This window comes from Aythya ferina (assembly GCF_964211825.1).
Source record: "Aythya ferina genome assembly, chromosome: 19".
Lineage (NCBI taxonomy): Eukaryota > Metazoa > Chordata > Aves > Anseriformes > Anatidae > Aythya > Aythya ferina.
This window is the reverse complement of record NC_140309.1, coordinates 12,971,274-12,991,029: the sequence shown is the minus strand read 5'-3', so window position 1 is coordinate 12,991,029 and position 19,756 is coordinate 12,971,274. Positions and strand designations below refer to the sequence as shown.

The following is a 19,756-nucleotide window of genomic DNA, read 5'->3' as shown; positions in this document are numbered from 1 at the left end:
ATTCTTAGGAAGGACCGAAGAGTATGAAATCAAGGTTCCTACCTAAGGCCTTTGCCCTCCACAGATACACCTCCACAGGTGCTTTCTTTCAACTTAAAGAAAGCACCCAAAAAACACAATCTCATCCACAATAAAAGCTCACTTTGGCATCAACAGTCAGAGGATATCACTCACAGCACCATGGGATTTAAGAGATAAAACATATTTACTTTGACAGACAGTCATGTTACATTGAGACGTATGGTAGTCTGACTCTTATAAAGCTGCCGTGTACTCCCTTGAACTTTGGGTGCTGACTATTCTAAATGGGTTCAGATGGAAGTTGTCTTAAATTAAAAAATATGCTCAGTCTTTGAAACAAGTGTTGTTTATTAAAAAATAAAATAACTTGACAATATTTTCACAAGCATACATGCAGATACAGACAGATACTACATCTTTACTATTTTGGTTTTAAAAATAGGCTGCTCTCTATAATCTTAGAAATAAAAAGGTAGTTTTAAATTAAATCACACATCAGCAAAGTCACACATCAGCAATAACATTTACATTATTACATTTTATATAAATTTCAAATGAACAAAACAGTAAAACAGGCGTCAAAAAAAAAGTTATTTTAAAAATATATGCTCAAATAAGAGGAAACAAAAATAATCTTAGAAGGTTAAAATTGTTCTCTAAGAGCTTGAACACTATTTCAGAAAATAAATTTATCAAAGGAAACAGATTGACATGTTGTTCTTTGCTGCAGGATTGAGCTCGTATTTCCCCAAAATAGTACCATAAATCTTACTCATTGCTAACTTCAGACATAACCCAAACTAGTACACTGATTATCTGAAACTAAAAAGTTAATTTAATATTGGAGAAATGACAATGGTTCATTTATTTTGTTATTCGTGATTTCAATGAGACTGTGAAAACTAAGGGCTGTGGGGCTGGATCACTAAATGCTGGATTTAGATAATACTTTAGGCTAATATAAGAAAAAAAAAATCTCTATCATGTGCTTCTCTTGAAAGGTTTCATTTGCCAGTGTATAATGTATTAGTGATATACTGAAACAACCATAAGTTTCAGAACTTAATTCAGAAGTTCATTGCAAGAGCCCAAGCAGGCTGTGCACAGCACAGTCATTCAGTAAGACTGTTAGACGGCAGCAGACGTTGCATCTGATAATGGGGCAGACTTGAAAGCACTTACTGTGCTGGCTGCAAAAATTCTGACGTGAACACAGCTTCTGCATAATCCTCACAAACATCCTGCAGCTCTGCTGCCACATCACATAGGGCTTCTTCTGTTAGTTCTTCTGCAAGACTGAGGGGGGAGAGGAAAAAAAAAAAAAAGACTCAGAAGATCAGATTTCAAATTTCAGTCATTCATTCCATTGACATAAATGGTATTGAATATCTCTGATTTTAAAAGAACAATACTCTTTTTTTTCTTTCTACTGCTTAGCTTAGAAAGAGATTCCACTGCCACAGAAGTTACGTAGTGGTATGTGTTGTATAAGACAGTCTAAATTCTTTCCTCAGTCTTCTTCATAGCAAAGGATAAATACTTCAGGCTTAGAGGCGTTAACAGATCTCTGTTGCTTCCTTTTTCAAACTAACAGATACTAATCCTGCTTTGGGAGTACAACAAAATACTACTGTGCTTATCCAAAGGCCGTTGAAGTAAATAGAAAGCTTCTTACTGATTTTAGCTGCTACTGAATCAGGTATTATGGAGAGCAATAGAATTTCAGGAAAAGTGAGATTAGAAATTTCCATTTTCAGAGATCTCTGGACCACAGTTGATGTCACAGAAAGGAAAATTATTTTAGTGTAAGAATACAGTTATTTGCTGTTTTCTTGAAAACATATCTTCAGAGTTTTGCAAATATTCTAAAATATCATAAAGTTAGCATATCCGAGACCTTTTTAGCATAGTGTGGGCATATTTCTTTTAAACATTTTGTAATACTTATACAGAAAGATTTATAACGCCCTCTTGTGGTAAAAGTCAATGAAACATCTTGGATATCAGATTACATTTGTAGTTTGATTTCAAGTAACACGCATCATAGGCAAAAACAGTGGAATTCTGCTGTCAGAAGGAAAGATTCACTCCCATTTAATCCATCTGCCAGTCCCAAGAAAGAACTGGTCTTTCAACTATCCATGCTCAATAGATGATTTCTGAAATAAATAATACAAACGTAAAACAAATTTAAAACGATTTGTAGAAAAATCGCTCAAGAAATGTACAAGGAATGAAACCCAGTGATATCAGTTAGTTGCTGTACCTGTTATTGAACAACTGAAACACTTTTTCAACTGTGAATGCAAGGTGGCTATTCCATCTTTCACTGACATGTTTGCTTAACAAACACTGAATCAATGTGAAACATTTTTCTTTGCCGATAAATGAACTGCAATGTTGTTTATTGCTTCTTCACCTCTTCTATTTCTACTAAAAGATGGTAAACAACCTATGTCACTCTTCTCATAGTGAATTCCATGAAAGGGTCAAAATTTGAGGAAAAGGAAGCACTGAAATCTGCACTAAGGCCACTGGTGTCTTTAAGACTATTTATTGTTGTTCCATGAAACACTAACTTCGTAATCGCACACCACGAAGATTAAAGATTGCACAATTATTCCTAGTACTTTCTTTCTTTACAAAAAAGTTGATTTGGTTTTCCTTCAGTTTACCTGTTGATACTACTGACTTAATAAATGGACAAATGCAACTACCTCCTTCTATCTTCAGATAAAATATCATGGGTTCTGTGATAAAATGAAAATGTCATGTTTAAGGCATTTGCAGAGTATGCTCACCAGCTAGATCTTTTACAAAGCCTCCCTACAGACTCATTCATGAATTCATTGTAGAAATGGATGAGGAAAGCTGAGTGAGAACAATTCTTCGCTGAGTTTTCTATAGCAATAGAATACCAACTTTTGCAAAATGAGGTCAAGTTAAAATTGACAATTTTCACTTCAACCAATTTAGACTTCCAAATGTAATTTACCTTGTATTTCACACAGTTGCTCTGGTGGTAACACCATACAAAGATGTGAAAAATAATCACCCCTCCAGGACATTCTTCTTCCACATCCTTTAATTTTCTCCAAGTACCTTAAAAATCCATGAACACCAAGTACCATTGGAAAAACAGTCCTTCTGGCTTTTAATGTGGAATTTAAATGGCCCCTTCCCCACTCCCTTCCTAAATAAGGATAGAAAAAACTGTTCATCAGCCTATACATTCACTTCCAAAATATGTGGATAGTTCACATACCTCTCAGCAATCTGCCATGGATTGAAACCACCTATTGCCTCATGAAAAATGAGCTTTAGGTGATGTTCATATCTGCTGTTATAATCCTTAATGCTTTGGAGCATATGCTTTGTAACAGGGAGAGAAATATAGCACTCCTTCTGTATAGAATTCTGGGTCAAGGGATTCAGAATATCATTTCCAGTCGGCAATTTCTCTTTTGGTTCTTTGTTTTCATCAATATCGCTGGAAATACAGAATAATCATTAAATCAGAACTAGATTTCCAATTATCTCTTTGAAAAATCAGAAAATCTCTTTAAATAGGAACCATAATTTCCTGTAATGAAAATGCTGTAAAGAAGATGCACAGCATAAATGCACCACAGTTTCTTTCATACAGGGCCAAATATTCTACTTACTTGTCATCAAAAAGTTTTTCAATTAAAACGTCTGTTTCTGGCTCTATGTGCTGGGTTAATTTGGTTATGTGAATTGGATGAGGAGATGTAGGTATTTTAGCTGTTAATGCACTTTTTTGATCTAGAAGGAAGAAAATAACATTAAGAACGTTTTATTTGGAAAAGGAAAAACTACAATTAATGCAATTAAGACTTCATAAAACTTTTCCTTACTTTATAAGCAAATCCTTCAGGTAAGTGAAGTACTGATGCTGACAACCCCCTAAAACGTAAACTTAAGACAGGATTTCCAAGAACTTGGTGTATTAAAGCTGAGCATTTTACAAATCCTACCTTTAATATAGTTTGTTGTATCAGTGGATACTACTAGAGAAGAGAGAAAATACCACTTGAAAACTAATGTAGGCTATTGAGCTTGGCAAGATATGGAAAATGATGCAACAAGATTTGGACCGTCATCATCGGCCTTATTGTGACACTTCTACCTGGTTTAAAACAATGCAGTTCCATTAAAGTTGGTATGTGATCAGAGCCTCAGCCTGGTAAATTGGTGTAGCTTCATTGTACTCAATCAAATAGTAGGATAAAGAACAAAGGTGTGGGGGACAAATAACAAGAAAAGTTGTCTTTATTAGCATGTCACTGTGGCAAACAATACTAAGATGTGCAGGTTTATGTATGGGAAATATCAGCTATAGTTTGGAATGATAGCTTTCACTAATGAACAACTTTCTTGCAACATTACAAAGGTCCCTCTCATTTAAAAAAAAAAAAAATCCGATGTAAAGTTAGGTGCTATTTTTAGTCTGAAGGACTTTAAATTCCTCTACTTATTTTCCATCCAATAAAAACAAGCAAGCAAAACATGATTAATGTTAACTGGAAGCATATGAGCTGTATTTTAATTTTTTAATGAATTAAATACTTATTGCTAAAACACATTGAATAATGAATTCTATTCAAAAAAAGAATTAAACTTGCAAGTATGCTGGCAAGACCTAAAAACAGTATCAGCATCACTTGAAAGGAATAAGGAAAGAGAAAAAACCTTCTAAGCTTAATTAAATAACTTAATATTACCTTCTGCATGCTACCTTTCAGACTAACCACTATATTAAAACTTAACTAACATTTACACTTGAACTTAAGTCATGTAAACTGATGATTTATTAAAGTACAGAAAAGAAAACAGGAGACACAAAAAGCCTAACAAGAAAAAGAGTGGTCTTAGGAGACCTCAAACTTAGAAAGTAAATTAACGTTCTTCTAGAGTAGAATCAAATAGCTCACAGATGAGTTGCAGTGTACATATTCAGTTATAGATTGTAGAATATCATCTCTGCTGCACTAAAATCACTACCTACAATTTGGTAGAAAAGAAAAGATCTAAGTTAAGGAACGACAAGTGCCTAGAAAGGGACAGCAACATTCAAACTTAACATGGTGATTGGTAGTATGTGTTAAAGATTCAGCCAACTTGCAGTAGCAGTATTTTGCATACAAATACAATCCCAACAAAGGCAAACAGAAAATGACAGGGAAAAAGAAGAGACCTCTCTTCTTTTAAATACTGATTTTAGAACTGTATTTCAGAAACACTGCTCTCAAAGGAGCACCTATAATCAAAAATATGTCTGTATAGTGCTATTTGATCACACATAATCTAATAATTTTGATTTCAAAACATCTGAATTTAAAGTTACAGATTACAGGAAAAACAAGCTGCACTGAAAAAACACTTACCCATTTCCTGGGCCCAGGACTTTGAATCACTATACACAATCTGGGTGAATCTCCTGCATACAGCTGCCTGGTATCTCTGTTTTTGAAAAACACAGAAGTAATTAATCAACACATACTTAACAGTTCAGCTGTAGTAGTTATCACTCAATAGGAAAGCAGGTCACAGTCAAAGTAAGATTATTTCTCGCAGTTAATATAACACAGAAAAGGGGTGGAGGGGTGAAATCATATATAATAAATATTGTTCATTCAAAACGCCATACTAGAAGACTCAACAAGTTGCCAGTACCATAGCAGCTCCTCCCATTTCAGATCAACAGCACTTAAACAACCAGTGAGCCCTCATACCCTTCCTGTCTTACTGAAAGTGAATTCATATGTATGCTTAAGTGCCCCATTTAGACACTGCACAATGTAAACTTCATGCTTCCAATTTATAAACAGATCTATAGGAAAGATTTTACTGAACAAGAAATTGAGACTAGAACCAAAAATTCTGGAAATGCTTATTAAAGAAAAGTTAATAAAAATAATAAAAATAAGCAATGTATAAGAAAGATCAAAGCTAAATTACGAACTATATTTACATAGCAAGATGGATAATTAACTGCATTTATCTGACCTCCACATATCCCCCTGGAATACTTTTGATCACCACTAAGTTTTCTTTAGAAGCTTATGCTACTGCAATATTAGGATTACATAAAAAAAATAAATCACTGATGTTCACTTTCCAACTTGTGAGACAACCAATTACGTTATCACCATACTGATTCTGATTCTTCTACTCACATATGATGATTTAAGCCACAAGAGCTTTGTGGTTGTAAGCAAACTTAGGTCTACCAACTCTAAAGTTAGCAGTAAGACCATTAGGCCAAACGTCCTTCTATTCTTACACAATTTTTTGCTGAAGTGAAAATGTCTTCCAAGTCTTCCATTTCATACACAGATCCAGTCAAACCTTGCTTAATTTAAGAATGTAGATACTTAATGATATTACTAATTATGGTCAATAAACAAGAAATTGGAACTACTGAGACCAACCAAGAGATAAAAACTTACTTCAATTTCTTCCATTCTTTGCAACATTGTCTCTAGACTAGGACCGTCAGCGATGAGCTCCTCAGCCTGGAGTTTCTTCTGCTGCTCTGTATTCCAGAGTTCTTGAGCAGTATCTTTTAAAAGATCATCCAATACCTTCTCACTCAGGATATCTGCATTTGCTGCAACCTGCTAAAAAAGTTAAAATAAAATAAAATAAAAAATCACACAGCTGAGAGAAAGAGAGAAAGAGAGAGAGATTCAGGAAAAAAAAAGAATGTTTATATGTCTAACATTTCTTGTAGCAGCTTATGGTAATAATCTAAATGTCATTTCAACTTTTTCTTTTAATGAAAATCCGAATAATTTCCTGTATTTTTTTTTCCCCACTCACACAATAAGCCAAATCAATAGAGAGCTTGGTATGTTCCTAACAATAAAATAATTGAATACAGATAAAACTTGCTACATAACTTCATTCTTAAACTGGGGCATCACAGGTTCAGAAATCACCCAGGATTCAAGTAAAGTGAAGGCCCTTACTTACAAAACACTACACACACATTTAACTGAACATACATGAGAAGTCCCACAGCAGCTCCAGGAAGTAATGAGTACATATAGAGAAATACATAGCAGGTAAACCTAGGCCAAAGCTGTAGGTTTCAGTTGTGTACAACTTTACCAATTAGCCATGCTATGACGTCGCTATTCATGTACCTGTACTATTTTATATGAAAACATTTTTTCCCCCTCCACCAACAATTGATGTTGTTTTAAAGATGTATCTTATGCCAGTAGAAATGGCTACGTTCAAGAAATCATTGTTACTTTTTTGGATGTATTCTGCCACATGTCAAAGATAAAAATTCATCATAAATTTCAAACACCTTTACTCTATAACACACGGATAGAATAAGCCTTCTCAGCTGCAGGAGTTGAAAGATGGTTTACAAAAAAAGAATACTTCAGGTGACAGTTTGTTGCCAAGGAGAGATTGATCTACTAAAAAAACATAAATCTATTCATGATAATCAAGCTGTCTGTATTTTTAGTCATAAATATTACTATTCAAAATATATTTAGTCATTAAATATGGTATTATATAAATTATTAAAATAATCTTATCGAGCCCAGTCATGGATAGTGTAGAACTTCTTTGACCATTTACTACTTGACAGGAAACTATCAAAAAAAGATAAAAACAATTAATTCAGTTTTGCCAAACTTCGTTAAAATAACTTGAGACCCACACACTGAAATGGAAATACACTTGTCAAATGTCCAAAACCATAGTGACTACATAAATCATTTTAGATGTTTCTCCCCTAAACTGCTTACTTGCACTGTTTAAAAGAAATTTTGTATTGCCCCTTTACACATGTATCCTTCAAATACTACCATGAGCTTAAATGTCCTACCTGCGCCATATCCAACGGAGGTTCTATGCGTCTCTGTACTGCTTTCTCAATTTTGTCTACATACTGGGTTGGAGAAGCACCTTGTGACCTGCACACACACACGAAAAAAAGACAAAAAAAAAAAAAACAGCTAAATGATGATGTCATTCTGAAACTTGGTATGAAAATAAACAAACATAAACAAACACATCAATCCACTTTTTTGTTAAGTGTGAAGATTGGAAATTTTTAATATTAGTAGGGGGAACTAGGGGAAAGCCATATCAGATCTGATACCATTTATTAACTTTTCAAAGCAAGTCATTACCTTAGCTTTTTTATTTTTTCCATTTCTCCTTTGCTGAGGTCAGTTAGAACCTTCATCCTTTTAGCATGGCTTGAAGCCAGAACTTCAAATCTTCAAAATCAAAACAATAATATACAGAAGTTTACAAAATGCATGTTCTGACAACTGGAGAATTAAGTCATCTGATTCTGGACATTAGGTTAGAAAATGCTGAAAAAATTCAGCAAGAAAAGTAATACTGACTTTAAGATGGTATAATTCTGGAAATTCATTTGAGAACAAGGGATCTTCTTTTCTGCCTCTGCTACTGGCAAACAGGCAACTTCGTGGCTGACCACAAATACTGCCTTGATAGACAAGCTCTTCATCTTACAATATACACTGTCCACTATAGATGCAACGTCTATCAATGAAGGGACATGAAATTGAACATGAAGGGGCATAGAAGTATTTAATCATCTGTAGCTCAGTTTAGCCATCACTAGAAGGACTCCATGAATCCTTTTTCACATGTTCCTTGCTACTTATGCTGCTAGGTCATTTTCTATATTTTTATACCACATGCAAATCAAGTGAACCAATCTCTAATGAAGGGAGTAGTCCCAAATGCTGGACAGGTTATACTGGGATTATAAGACTCCAAACCCTACAGAGAAGAGGAAGAGAGAAAGGAAAGTATCCCTCCATGGCCAAAAAAAGGCTCAAATTCCTCTGAGAAAGAAAAGAGAGGTAGGGGAAAAAAAAATAAATAAAAAAAAGAAGGCAACCTTCATCTCATTAAACTAAGGGGACTTCATAGTTCCACATGTAGGGATGTGAAATAACTTAATCATCTGCAACTCAGCTTAGCCTTCACTAGCCTGGCCTTGATTCAACCCTTGCCTAACTACACCAGGCACTGGCTATTTACCCTCAGAATCAAACCAGCTCTAAACAAGAAAAAAAAAAAAAACATTCAGAAAAAATATTTAGTGTTTCCAACCGGAATATTCATGCCAACCTGAGAGCTTCTTTTTCCATGAGCCCTAGTCTTCTTTCTTCTGTCTTCCCTTTCTGCAAAGCTGAATGCTTATGAATGAGCTTCTTGGAACTTGCAGTCCTGGATATCCTGTAAGCAATGTCAATGGCGGGAAAACACTAATGGCAAAAAATACTATTTTCATAGCAAACATAATTATTGCACTAACCTTGGCCCAAATTATGCCCTTCAGACCATATTTAAGCTCTCAATGGGTAACTCTTCTGATCCTAATTGGCTGAATTAGAGGCATAAAACTAAGCCCGTGTAAATGTAATGGTGGAAACAAAGAGGAAGTCAATATGACATGTTTGGTAACATTCACACTGCATTTCTTCCTTAATCCTGCAAACAATCTTCCTCAGAGGTGTTGACAGAAGGATGTAGGATCTAGCTATTTCCAGGTGTTTTAATTGTTTCATTACCACATTATCTATTTTTATTTTTTATTTCTTAAAAAATCTTAGAAGGAAGAGGGCAAATGATAACAAATGTATTACTATGAGGAGACTTCCCTCCAGCATAAGAATTAATTAGAACAGCCTTTCACTAATAACTCAATACTAATAATTATTTCAGATAACTCCATCCAATAAAAAGATCACTTAAAAGACATGTTCAGCCAATGTTGATTGAGATTTTTTTCTCCTGATCTAGTTCTTTTAGCATTTATCCCTGAGCATTTTTCCACAGTGAAATAACCCTGAACACATTACTACAAATAATATTAAGTGTGCACATTAGAAATGCTTACTTTTCTGACAGCAGGATTGATAAGTCTGATGTACTACAGATCAGGTACATGCCTAAAACAAAAATAAAGCCCCTAAAAACTTTCTTGTAGTGGTGCCATTTACAAAAGGCTTAACAGGCTATATATATTCTCTGATTAGTAACACATTTTGATATGATCACATTACTCCCCACACAGAAGGCACTACTAGGAACTATTCATTTAGATGAATAATTAATTTCATGACACTTTAAGGAACATACTGCTGTTACTTTTACCTCTGTTAGTTTGAATTCAAATTAGCTTATGAGCTTGAAAAACATTATGGCAGGACCAAAAGATACAAACAGCGTAACAACATATTCTTTTAGAGGAGAACTAACCTAAGCAGAGCCAGACCACAAGCACCAACATGGCATATGAACATCCATTCTGCATGCTATGTACACTGTCAGTGCACAGCACAGTTGCCTACAGTTTTAGCCTATGACTCCCAGACAATACCGGGACGTAATCCAGGAAAAAGCATAAGGCAATGGCTTTTTCCAGGCTGTATGAATAAGGCCACTTTATGCTGAGTGAGAAAAGAATACAACTATCTGGTTGTGAGATATACTATGCCACTTGTCTTCATGGTCTGAGAGCCAGACCCAATCTATCCTATTTACTGGTACACATACAGCAACATTTCCACAGAAAAGTAAGGTAAACACTAGACTGTGGACATACCGTTTCAGTGAAGCAGGTGGAGATGTAGGGTTTGGAGGCACCCAGGGCGTTCTGCTCTCCTTAACAAGTCGTTTATTCTCTTTTAGCTGAAAAGCTATAGTTGTATCTTGAAATTGGGCATGCTTTCCTTGAGGCTGTACCTGCCTAGGTTTTTGAGGTTTAAGCGTTCCCTTAAAATTAACATAATCATATTAAAAACATGCATCTTCTGTTGTTCACTTTTGAAAATATTTTGTATTCTGCTTCAGAATTTGTCTTGAAATCAGGTATGCTGGCTTTATTGCATAGTTAACATATGTAGAGGTTTTACAACTGATTTAAAGGGAAGTACAACTATTCCCAAACAGAACGTGCTTAATTCTGCAAATACAATTTTTGCAAGTAGCTCTAATTTCTCATTGATACTTTTCATGGGGAAAAGCTTCTGTGGACTTTTTCATAATTAGACTCTATGTTAACTCTGAGTAAATGCAAACAGATTTCCAAAGCAACATTCCTCTCAGCAATAAAACTCTAATATTGCCATATCTGCATTTGTGGCAAAGACATTCAGACTAGTCCCTTCAGTATGAATTATTGAAACGTTTAACCTTCCTGCTCACAGTTCTCACTGATATGGCAAGCAGTAAAATAGTTACATATGCATAAATCCATGTTACTAATACCAGAACTGATTTTTCAAGCTAAAGGTGATATTTAGAGGAAGAAAAAAAAATAAAAATGAACTATTCACAAAATTTAGCATTTGAAAATAGTTTTTAAACAACTCATTTGTTTGCAACACAGAAGCCTCCTGCTGACTGGAGGAAAGATTTATCAGAAACCAGAATTTGTCTTGCATAGTTTTATAATTTCTATAATCAATGAAAAAAATCTGCCTAAATTATATCTTCCAAATGTTAGCACAGCACTACCATGGAAGGCATCAGAGGATGACTAATAAGGGGAAAATACTGCATCTTTAATTCCAAGTTGAAAAATAACCATGTTAATTTCAAAAATGAAACTAGCTTTGAGCAAATATTTTTCCTTGTTCATTCTGTTCCTCATTGTTCCTAGTTGTACAGTGCATTTTTAATGAGCAATAACATTGCATTCAAAAAACATTTGATAAAATAAAAACACCAGAAATAATACAGGCAAATGACAGAATTTATCTCTCTATGTCTCTGAGCTCAGAATAAAAAAAAAATTAGGAAGTACAAAGCTTGACCATGCCTTACAATAAATAACAAATCCCAGGGGACAAGTTGAAGAAAGCATAAAATTCTTTTATCACTTCCATACCTGTGATTTTACAGGTAATATCAGTTCTTTCTTTTTCAAAGGGCCACTTTCAAGGATGAGATCCTTTTTTACAGCTCTAGATCTCGACTGTGAATCTATACTTCCTTTCAAAATGGCATTTCTCTCTGGAGTAGGTAGATCATTTTCTTCTTGGAATTTATTGTGCAATATATGAGCATGACTGTTCATCTTCTGAACTGCTGAAATATTTGTAACACGTTGAAGTTTATCTGTATCAAAAATAAAAAAGAAACTTTCAACTGTAAGTTCAATGGGGCAAGAATCATGTTTACATCTACATCTGACATTTCTGTTGTGCTAGGTATACCAATCACAAAATTTAAAGCTTTACGATAATTCAAAAAAATCAAAATTAAAAACAAACAAGTGTTTTTTTTTTTGTTTGTTTGTACTTCCTGCCAACTATTAAGTAAACCAGCTTATTACACTGTTTCATTGAACAGGAAATTTTGCTTTGTGTTTGTGTATATTATGTATACATGAAAATATACACACATTCTCTAGGTATATATACACAAATGCAGTCATTTGAAAGCCTTTGAACAGTCATTGCTATATAAGGTCTAGGCAACGATTTTAAAAACAAACAAACAAACATACATATTTTTGGCCACAACATACATGAAAACCAAAAAATGCTTCTCAATATACTCTCTCTCTGGACTGCCAAAAACAATTCATGTCATAGTAGGCTTCTCCCCCTAACTTTAGTCTTCTAGTAAAAAGCAGCATAATGTATTTGAAAGACACCCCATATAAGAATGATTACAGAATCATCTAGGTTGGAAGAGACCTCCAAGATCACTTAGTCCAACCTCTGACCTAACACTAACAAAGTCCTCCACTAAACTATATCACATCAGATCAATTACAGAGGTTACATAATAATGTAGTAATCTATAATGGTTTTCATGAGGTGGCAAAATATGGCAGTTAGTAACCTTATTTCAAAAGATGGCGAGAAATAATAAAGCTCATTTAATATCATATGAGGTAAATGAACAATAAAGGAAACCAATTCCCAAAGGTTGCACGGCAATCTAGTAGTGAAAAACAAAGACTTCTATCAGTGAAAAACAAAGACAACTATCAATGTGTCTCTAAGTACTGAAAGTTTGACTACAGTGCAGATGGGATGAATGCATTGTCAAGAACAAAATAAAGCCATGCCTCTCAAAACCCCTCAAAGGTAGAGAAACTGCACAAACTAATGAAACTCTGAGGCAAAGCTTCAATATGCTATTCATTGTTAAAAGTCCGATAAACAATGATAGTTTTGTTGGAGACTTGCTTACAGTCAATAACTCCGCATTTCAAAAATATTTATACAGTCTTTTCCACATAGGCATTTGGATACGTTCTTTATGCACCATTAAAGTGAATTTCTAAACTGTCATTTAGGTATACACTGAAGAAAAGCAATCCAAGAATAGCCCACTGTAAAACAAATGGACATAATAAGAATACGAAGATGATATAATTAGAAAGAGGCATATAAACCTGCAGGCCCATCATCTCATGGGAACTGCTGAAAAAAATGTCTAACAAGGCTATGTGTGTCTGATGACTACATATGGGCTGTTATGCACGTCTGTCCAGCAGTATGTAACATACTACAAAATTGAACTCCAGATGGTAAGTTTACTGATAAAGTGTATTTAAAAATAAAATATAAGCCAATCAAGAGACCTCTGGCAGCTGGAAATTTTCTAGGTTCTTGTCCATGCTTTTCCTTTAAGATGAGAGACTTTTTTCCTCCTTTTGGAGATGTCAGCTGCTTTCTGCCTGGAGATGTCTCAGTGTTCACTGGAAATTTGTGCTGAGATGCTGTAAGACATTTCTTTGATTTTTTGGCTGCTTGTTTCTTTTCCAGCAATGAATCCAGATCCTGCATGAAATATTTATAATTTTAATTACTCTCTCAGTAAACCCTATGAGATAATGAAGAATGATAAGAAGCAAATTAAAGAGAATCTAAATAATTGGAACTTTTTGGTGTGGCTTTGTTTTTGTTTGTTTGTTTTCTTGTTGGTGGTTTTATTTTATTTTATTTTTTTTTGTAGTGCCTATACTTGATAGCTTGATCATGCAGAAGCATCTTTGTGTAACATGGAAAAGGTGTGCTTTTTTTTTTTAATTTACAGAAAACTCCAGCAAATTATCTGTTTACAGCATATTCAAAAAGAAACAGACACAAAGCCTACAGATGGTAAGAACACCCACATGAAAAGGATAAGACAGACAAACACTTTTTCCAATGACAAGTCCAATCTTAATTCTACCTCCCTTCCTTTTCCAAGGTAATTTTCACTCGCTGTTAATGTGCTAATAAGCAGTTCAAAGCAAAAATAACAACACAGCTCTTACAGTTAGAACAATATTTTAAGTTAAATAAAATATCTTGTGGCTATTGTATCAGCTATTTTCATTCAAATGACTTAAATACTGCTTTCATAATAGTTCAGGTTATGTAGGTTCTTACTTAAAAAATCCTGGTAGTTAGAAACTGCATCAGGAAATGTGAATCTGAACTTTTCTATTATACCAACATGTTTTAAAACATCAGATATTACCAAAACTCATTTGAAGGGCACAGAGCTTCAATATCTCTTGTAGGTACAATTTTATCTTCTGCCTAGATAAGTCTGCAGCCATGACTGCATGAGGCAGAGCCTCTACTAATCCTAAAGCATGCATTGCAAAACAATCGACACATAATGTACAGCAATACATCAAATGCAATTCTTTCAATCCTGAAAATGGCAAATGAATCAGAAATTGCTGTTCTGTTAGCACTATCACTACCAGTTTTGATTCTACCAGGACAGCCAATAAAAGGTAGGAAAAGCATCAACATGAACTACCACAGGTAGCTTCCGTGAATAGGATGCAACTTTATTTAGACCACCGCTATTTTATGAACATTAGCAACATGCTAATATATTAGGAAAATGGCCTTTAAATAAATAAATAAATAAATAGATATTCTGCAATTTCATGAAGACACGATACAGCTTACACAGTCTTTTATTTCACTATTTCTCTTCTTCCTTAGCAGAAACAAAATGCTTATTCATACCTCAATTTGCAGCAAAATATCTATGATAATGTCAGAAACTGAAGAATCCACTTCTAGTTTGGCAGAACAAAGAGACAGCTGTCGAATGAGACTGCCCAGTTCCTTGTAGTGGGTAGGAATAAGTTGCTCTGTTTGATCAGTAAACTGATTGGCAAATGCCTGCAAGGCTCGTATAGCTCCTCTGTGTGCTGCTGCCAATCTGGATACTGCTTGAGACTGAAAAAATGAAAAATAAATGCTTTAATAACTATAATCTCTATGAATATGGACATAGAAACACTCAAGACTTCGGATACTTCTTATGGAGATGAGGCCATTTTTGAAACAGAACAAAACAGGCGTTTATACAACCTACTAAAGGTGCTACACAGCAGTCTACATATCAAGAATCATGCTAGTGTCAGCTAAAATAGCATGGCTGTAACACTTCATGTTGTTTCTACTATTCCATGCCTAGAGAGTCATAGGCTTGGACCCAATGTAAAACAGCATGATTGTAGAACATTCTACCTCCCCAGAATTTGTGTTAATGAAAAAAATACAGGTGATGGAAAAGCATGAGAGAATAATTGGACAATACTCGCCAAACAGTAGGAATGATCGCAGCACTATCTTTCTGAAAGATAACGGATAGGCAAGAAAATCAGAAAAGATGGCAGATAAGAATGAGTAACATGAACAGGAAGTCAAAAATAATAGTCAAGAGTAGAACACAGTGTTACTCAGAAAAGGAAACAGAATGAGGGAGGAATTAGAAGCAACATTAAAGCACAAGACCAACAGCCTTCTCTACAGTCTACTGCAGGCAGGCAAGAACTGAGTAGAAGAGGGAAGCAGCAAAGACAGCGTGAAACCAAGTTAGCCATATCTTTTCAAGAATAAGATGAAAGGTGCCAAGCACAAGGAAAACCTTCCTTCTAGAGAGAATTCAGATGTACCTTAGACAAGGTGACATTTGGCAAACTGAATTAACTAAGTTTTCTGTCAGTGAGTGACTGACAGCCTAAAGGATAATTCCATCTTACCTTTTTAGTGTGTTTGATTTCATGAGGACTCAGTTTCTCTAAATCATCCTGAATTTCTTTTACCTGTTTATCAAGAAAGGAGGGGGAGTGGGGAAAGTCAGTTAGAATTAGTTCTATGTCTATAAATGAACAATAAATCTTCACTGTAACATCCGAGTTAAAGTCCGTATTTTCCAAAACCTCTTATCTCTAACCCGTCACAAGAAATTAGTCACCATTTCAGATCCAAACTAAAATGCCATGGAAATTCAGACATATCCTGATCAAGTTCTCTTGCTTCAGTTCATTTCTGTCAAACTCATCATAATAAACATACCAGTTTGAAATGCTGGTTGTACCTGTTGTTGGAGTACATACAGCATCCGAGCTGACCGTGAAGCTTGTTTCTGTCTTCGAGTGCAAACCTGTTGCTCTTCATCATGATCTAAAATTTCTTCAACTCTCTCTAAAAAGCATGAAATGTAAAGTTGTATATCTTAATTTAACCTGTGAAAACCCTGCTTAAGCCAAACGAATGAGCATAGCTTAGCAATAAGCCTCTTCCATGAAGGGCTCCCCTGAGCAGTAATGCAAGCTAGTCACTTTAACAGTACATCATGTATCTACTTAGCATTTGACTAAATATTCTCATACAATATAGCTTCTGATATAGTTTAGAAAATAACTCATGACTCCTTAATTTTATGACAAACTTGCACATACAACACTCAGAGTTAGGAACAGCTAAACCACCAGACAGTTATTATAAAGGGACCAATACAATGTGTAGTGGAGTCTGGGTGGAATGGAGTTAGTTTTCTTCTTAGGAACATGTATGGTGCCATTTTGGATTGACTAAAACAGTGCTGATAACACAACAGTGTTTTGGCTGTTGCTGAGGAACACTAGTACAGTGCCAAAGCTTTCTCTTTTTCCCAATTCTGACCACAAGTTAGTAAGCTGAGTGCAAGAAGTTTGGAGGGGACACAGCTGGAACAGCTGAACCAAACTGACCAAAGGGGATATGCTGTGCCATATAATGTCATGCTCAGCAATTAAAAAAAAAAAAAAAAAAAAAAGCTGCTTTGGTGGAAACATTTTTTTTTCCTTTTCTTCTTCATTTTTCCTTTTTCCTTTACTTACTAAATTACCTTTACCTCAATGCATGAATTTTCTTACTTTTCCTCCTCCAGTTCTCTCCCCTGTCCTGCTGGAGGAGGGAATGCGCATAAACAACTGTGTGGTGTTTTGCTGCTAACTGGGGTTACCTCACAACACAGTGTCAGAAAGGATACTAATCACGATACTGCACAGTTATAAATCAGGTGAGTCAGACTTGTGAAATGGCATGTTATCAACTGCTGGCCCATTTCTTATCACTGCTCAAGACATAGTTAATTATGATACTGTTTTTTGCAGTCTGAAGATCTAGCCAATAGATCTACAGCAAAATCTTTCACACAACTTATTAAATAGCCTATACTGTCATTGTAGGTTGGACTGGAACTCACTACAAACACTCAGATACATTAAACCTTATTATTGCCTAAGCTGGCTAGCCATTCTAGCTTTTTTCTATTTAAAGTACATGTATATCTCAAAAATTCCAAACTAAATACAGATTCTAATCCAAGCCAATAAACAAACGAAAAAAAAAAAGAGAGAGAAAGAAGAACAAATTAACCAACCAACTATTATATATTTATATAAAATAATTACTCTTCAGTCTTACACCTTTTTTAATTAGTTCTTCTATTTTCTGGATACAACTTCTCAATTCCTTTTGTAGCCGTTGGATTTCCTGCCTACTTTTATCTTCTTTTTTGTTAACATTTGGCTTGGTGTCTGGTCTCATGTTATGGGTGGGTGAAGAGCCCAGAACAGCTGGTGTTAGTCTTCCCTCACTTGGTGTGTAGAGATAAACTTTTGCACCAGAACTGGTAGTCTCCACACGGGAAGGCTGACCAAGTTTCCCTTGATATTTCAACTCAGTTTGAGACTTCAGCACATTTTTCTTTTCTGGACTTTCAAATACTTTATTCTTCTGCTGCTGTGACTTCTGAGTCAACAATGATTCACTGACAGCATCTCCTAATACTTTCTGTTTCATTTGCTCTTCAAGATGTTTTCGTTTCATGTCCCTTTTGGCTAGCTGAATGGCCTGTTTTAGTCTCTCTTCAGATATTATTGAAAACTTGCCAGAGCTTTTGATGCTGGAGTTGTCAATTCCAGATAGATTTCTCTGATCATTGGATGGCTTCAGTTTTTCTATTATAATTGGACAGGGGTTAGAGAATCTGAGAGCCAAGTTCTCTGGAACTGCAGGAACATTTCTGTTAAACTGGAGCTGTTGCAAAGCGTAAACAGAAACTGATGTTAGGGAGAACACTCTACATTGGTGATGCATCTCTAGAGTACAACAGTAAGGAAAACAAATCTTCATTCATATTAGAATACATTCTGTCATGATGGTACTTCAACACATGAAAGGAGCCCCTCCACTCAGATAAATGCCAGTGTTCAAAATTATTTTGAATTAAGCACATAGATCTTGTAAATAACATTATGTACTTATCTGCACCCTAGTATGGGCACCCACAAGGAAAAGTCTGCTCCAAAATGACTGGGTAACAGACAATGTCATTATAAAGATCTTAAAGAGTTCTGACAATGAAATTAATGTTACAGCAATTAAAATTAATAATAGAAATTGCTCTTATTATATCATAGTGATTTAAGTCAGCCATTATTAAACTTACAAATTATGAAGGAGGTGTTCAGAGAAGAAGAAATGGAAAATTAAACTACAGTAACAGAATAAAGTTTCTAGGTTCTGTTGTCAATGTGGTAAAGGCTAAGGCAGGTAAATAATATTTAAAGGCATAATTTCTGTTCTATACAGAAGAAAAGTGTCATGAACATGTATGACAGCATCACAAAAGCAAGTATGAAGATCTGAGTCACTCCTGTCTCAGGAAGTGTGTCATGATTATCTTTTTTGTAATGATCACAAATTAAAAGCAGTTCAGCATTGCTGCAAAAGTCAAACAATACCTGGGTTTGGAAAGTCTTTCCTTCATTCCTGTATAACTGGGTAGTGGATGCAAATGGAGCACCCGACAAAGATGGCTTGCTTGGTCCCATCACATTGACTTGATACTGAAAACTGAGTTATTTATTTTCTGCTTACAATTACAGTTATGAGGATAACTGTAATTGTAGACAAACTATATGTTATTTCTGCTTCTTGAAGGGAATCCCGGGTACAATGTGAGCAAGAGAACCAATCTGAGGAGACACAGAGAAACAATAAATATCTTATGTGCATTTATACAGGTGGTACACAGAATAGGAAGAATATTCCTACTGTTTAATGTGAAACTTACAGTTTATATCCTTCTTTACACACACCCAGGGAGAGCTGAGGAGCACCTTCGCAGGCTCTGAGGCCCACACTATGATTCATAAGAACACTGCAGAACTTGTATAGCTATTACTTACCCTAAAAGGAAATATTGTACTGCAAAGGTATGAAAACCGACCAGCAAGATAGAATACGGCATTGGTCATGAACGGCGGAACGCGGAGAGCTGCCCCAGCCCACCAGACACGGCCCGCAGCGGCCCGCTCCCTCCGGCGCGCCCTCACCTCACGGCACAGCCGCGGGGCGGGCGGGCGAGACCAGCACCGGCGGGAAGCCCCGCG

General features: G+C 35.4%; 1 protein-coding gene across 2 annotated transcripts; it reads right to left on the bottom strand.

The window, feature by feature from the left end:
- Positions 1-351: 351 nt before the first annotated feature.
- On the bottom strand, positions 352-19,750 carry KIAA0753. Of its 2 annotated transcripts, XM_084493520.1 has the most exons (18): positions 19,553-19,750; positions 19,106-19,339; positions 17,786-18,398; positions 16,411-16,517; positions 16,073-16,135; positions 15,048-15,263; positions 13,658-13,856; positions 11,948-12,177; positions 10,661-10,830; positions 9,181-9,288; positions 8,202-8,291; positions 7,895-7,982; positions 6,495-6,665; positions 5,430-5,505; positions 3,687-3,807; positions 3,287-3,511; positions 3,017-3,123; positions 352-1,317 (listed from the first exon to the last, which is right to left on the bottom strand). In XM_084493520.1, the coding sequence occupies exons 2-18, from the start codon at positions 19,193-19,195 to the stop codon at positions 1,301-1,303; spliced, it is 2,691 nt and encodes an 896-aa protein (XP_084349646.1). In that variant the 5' UTR covers positions 19,196-19,339; positions 19,553-19,750; the 3' UTR covers positions 352-1,300. The 2 variants fall into 2 exon arrangements, with proteins under 2 accessions (XP_084349646.1, XP_084349647.1); XM_084493521.1 differs by lacking the exon at positions 3,017-3,123 and having other exon boundaries at positions 19,553-19,735.
- Positions 19,751-19,756: the final 6 nt, after the last annotated feature.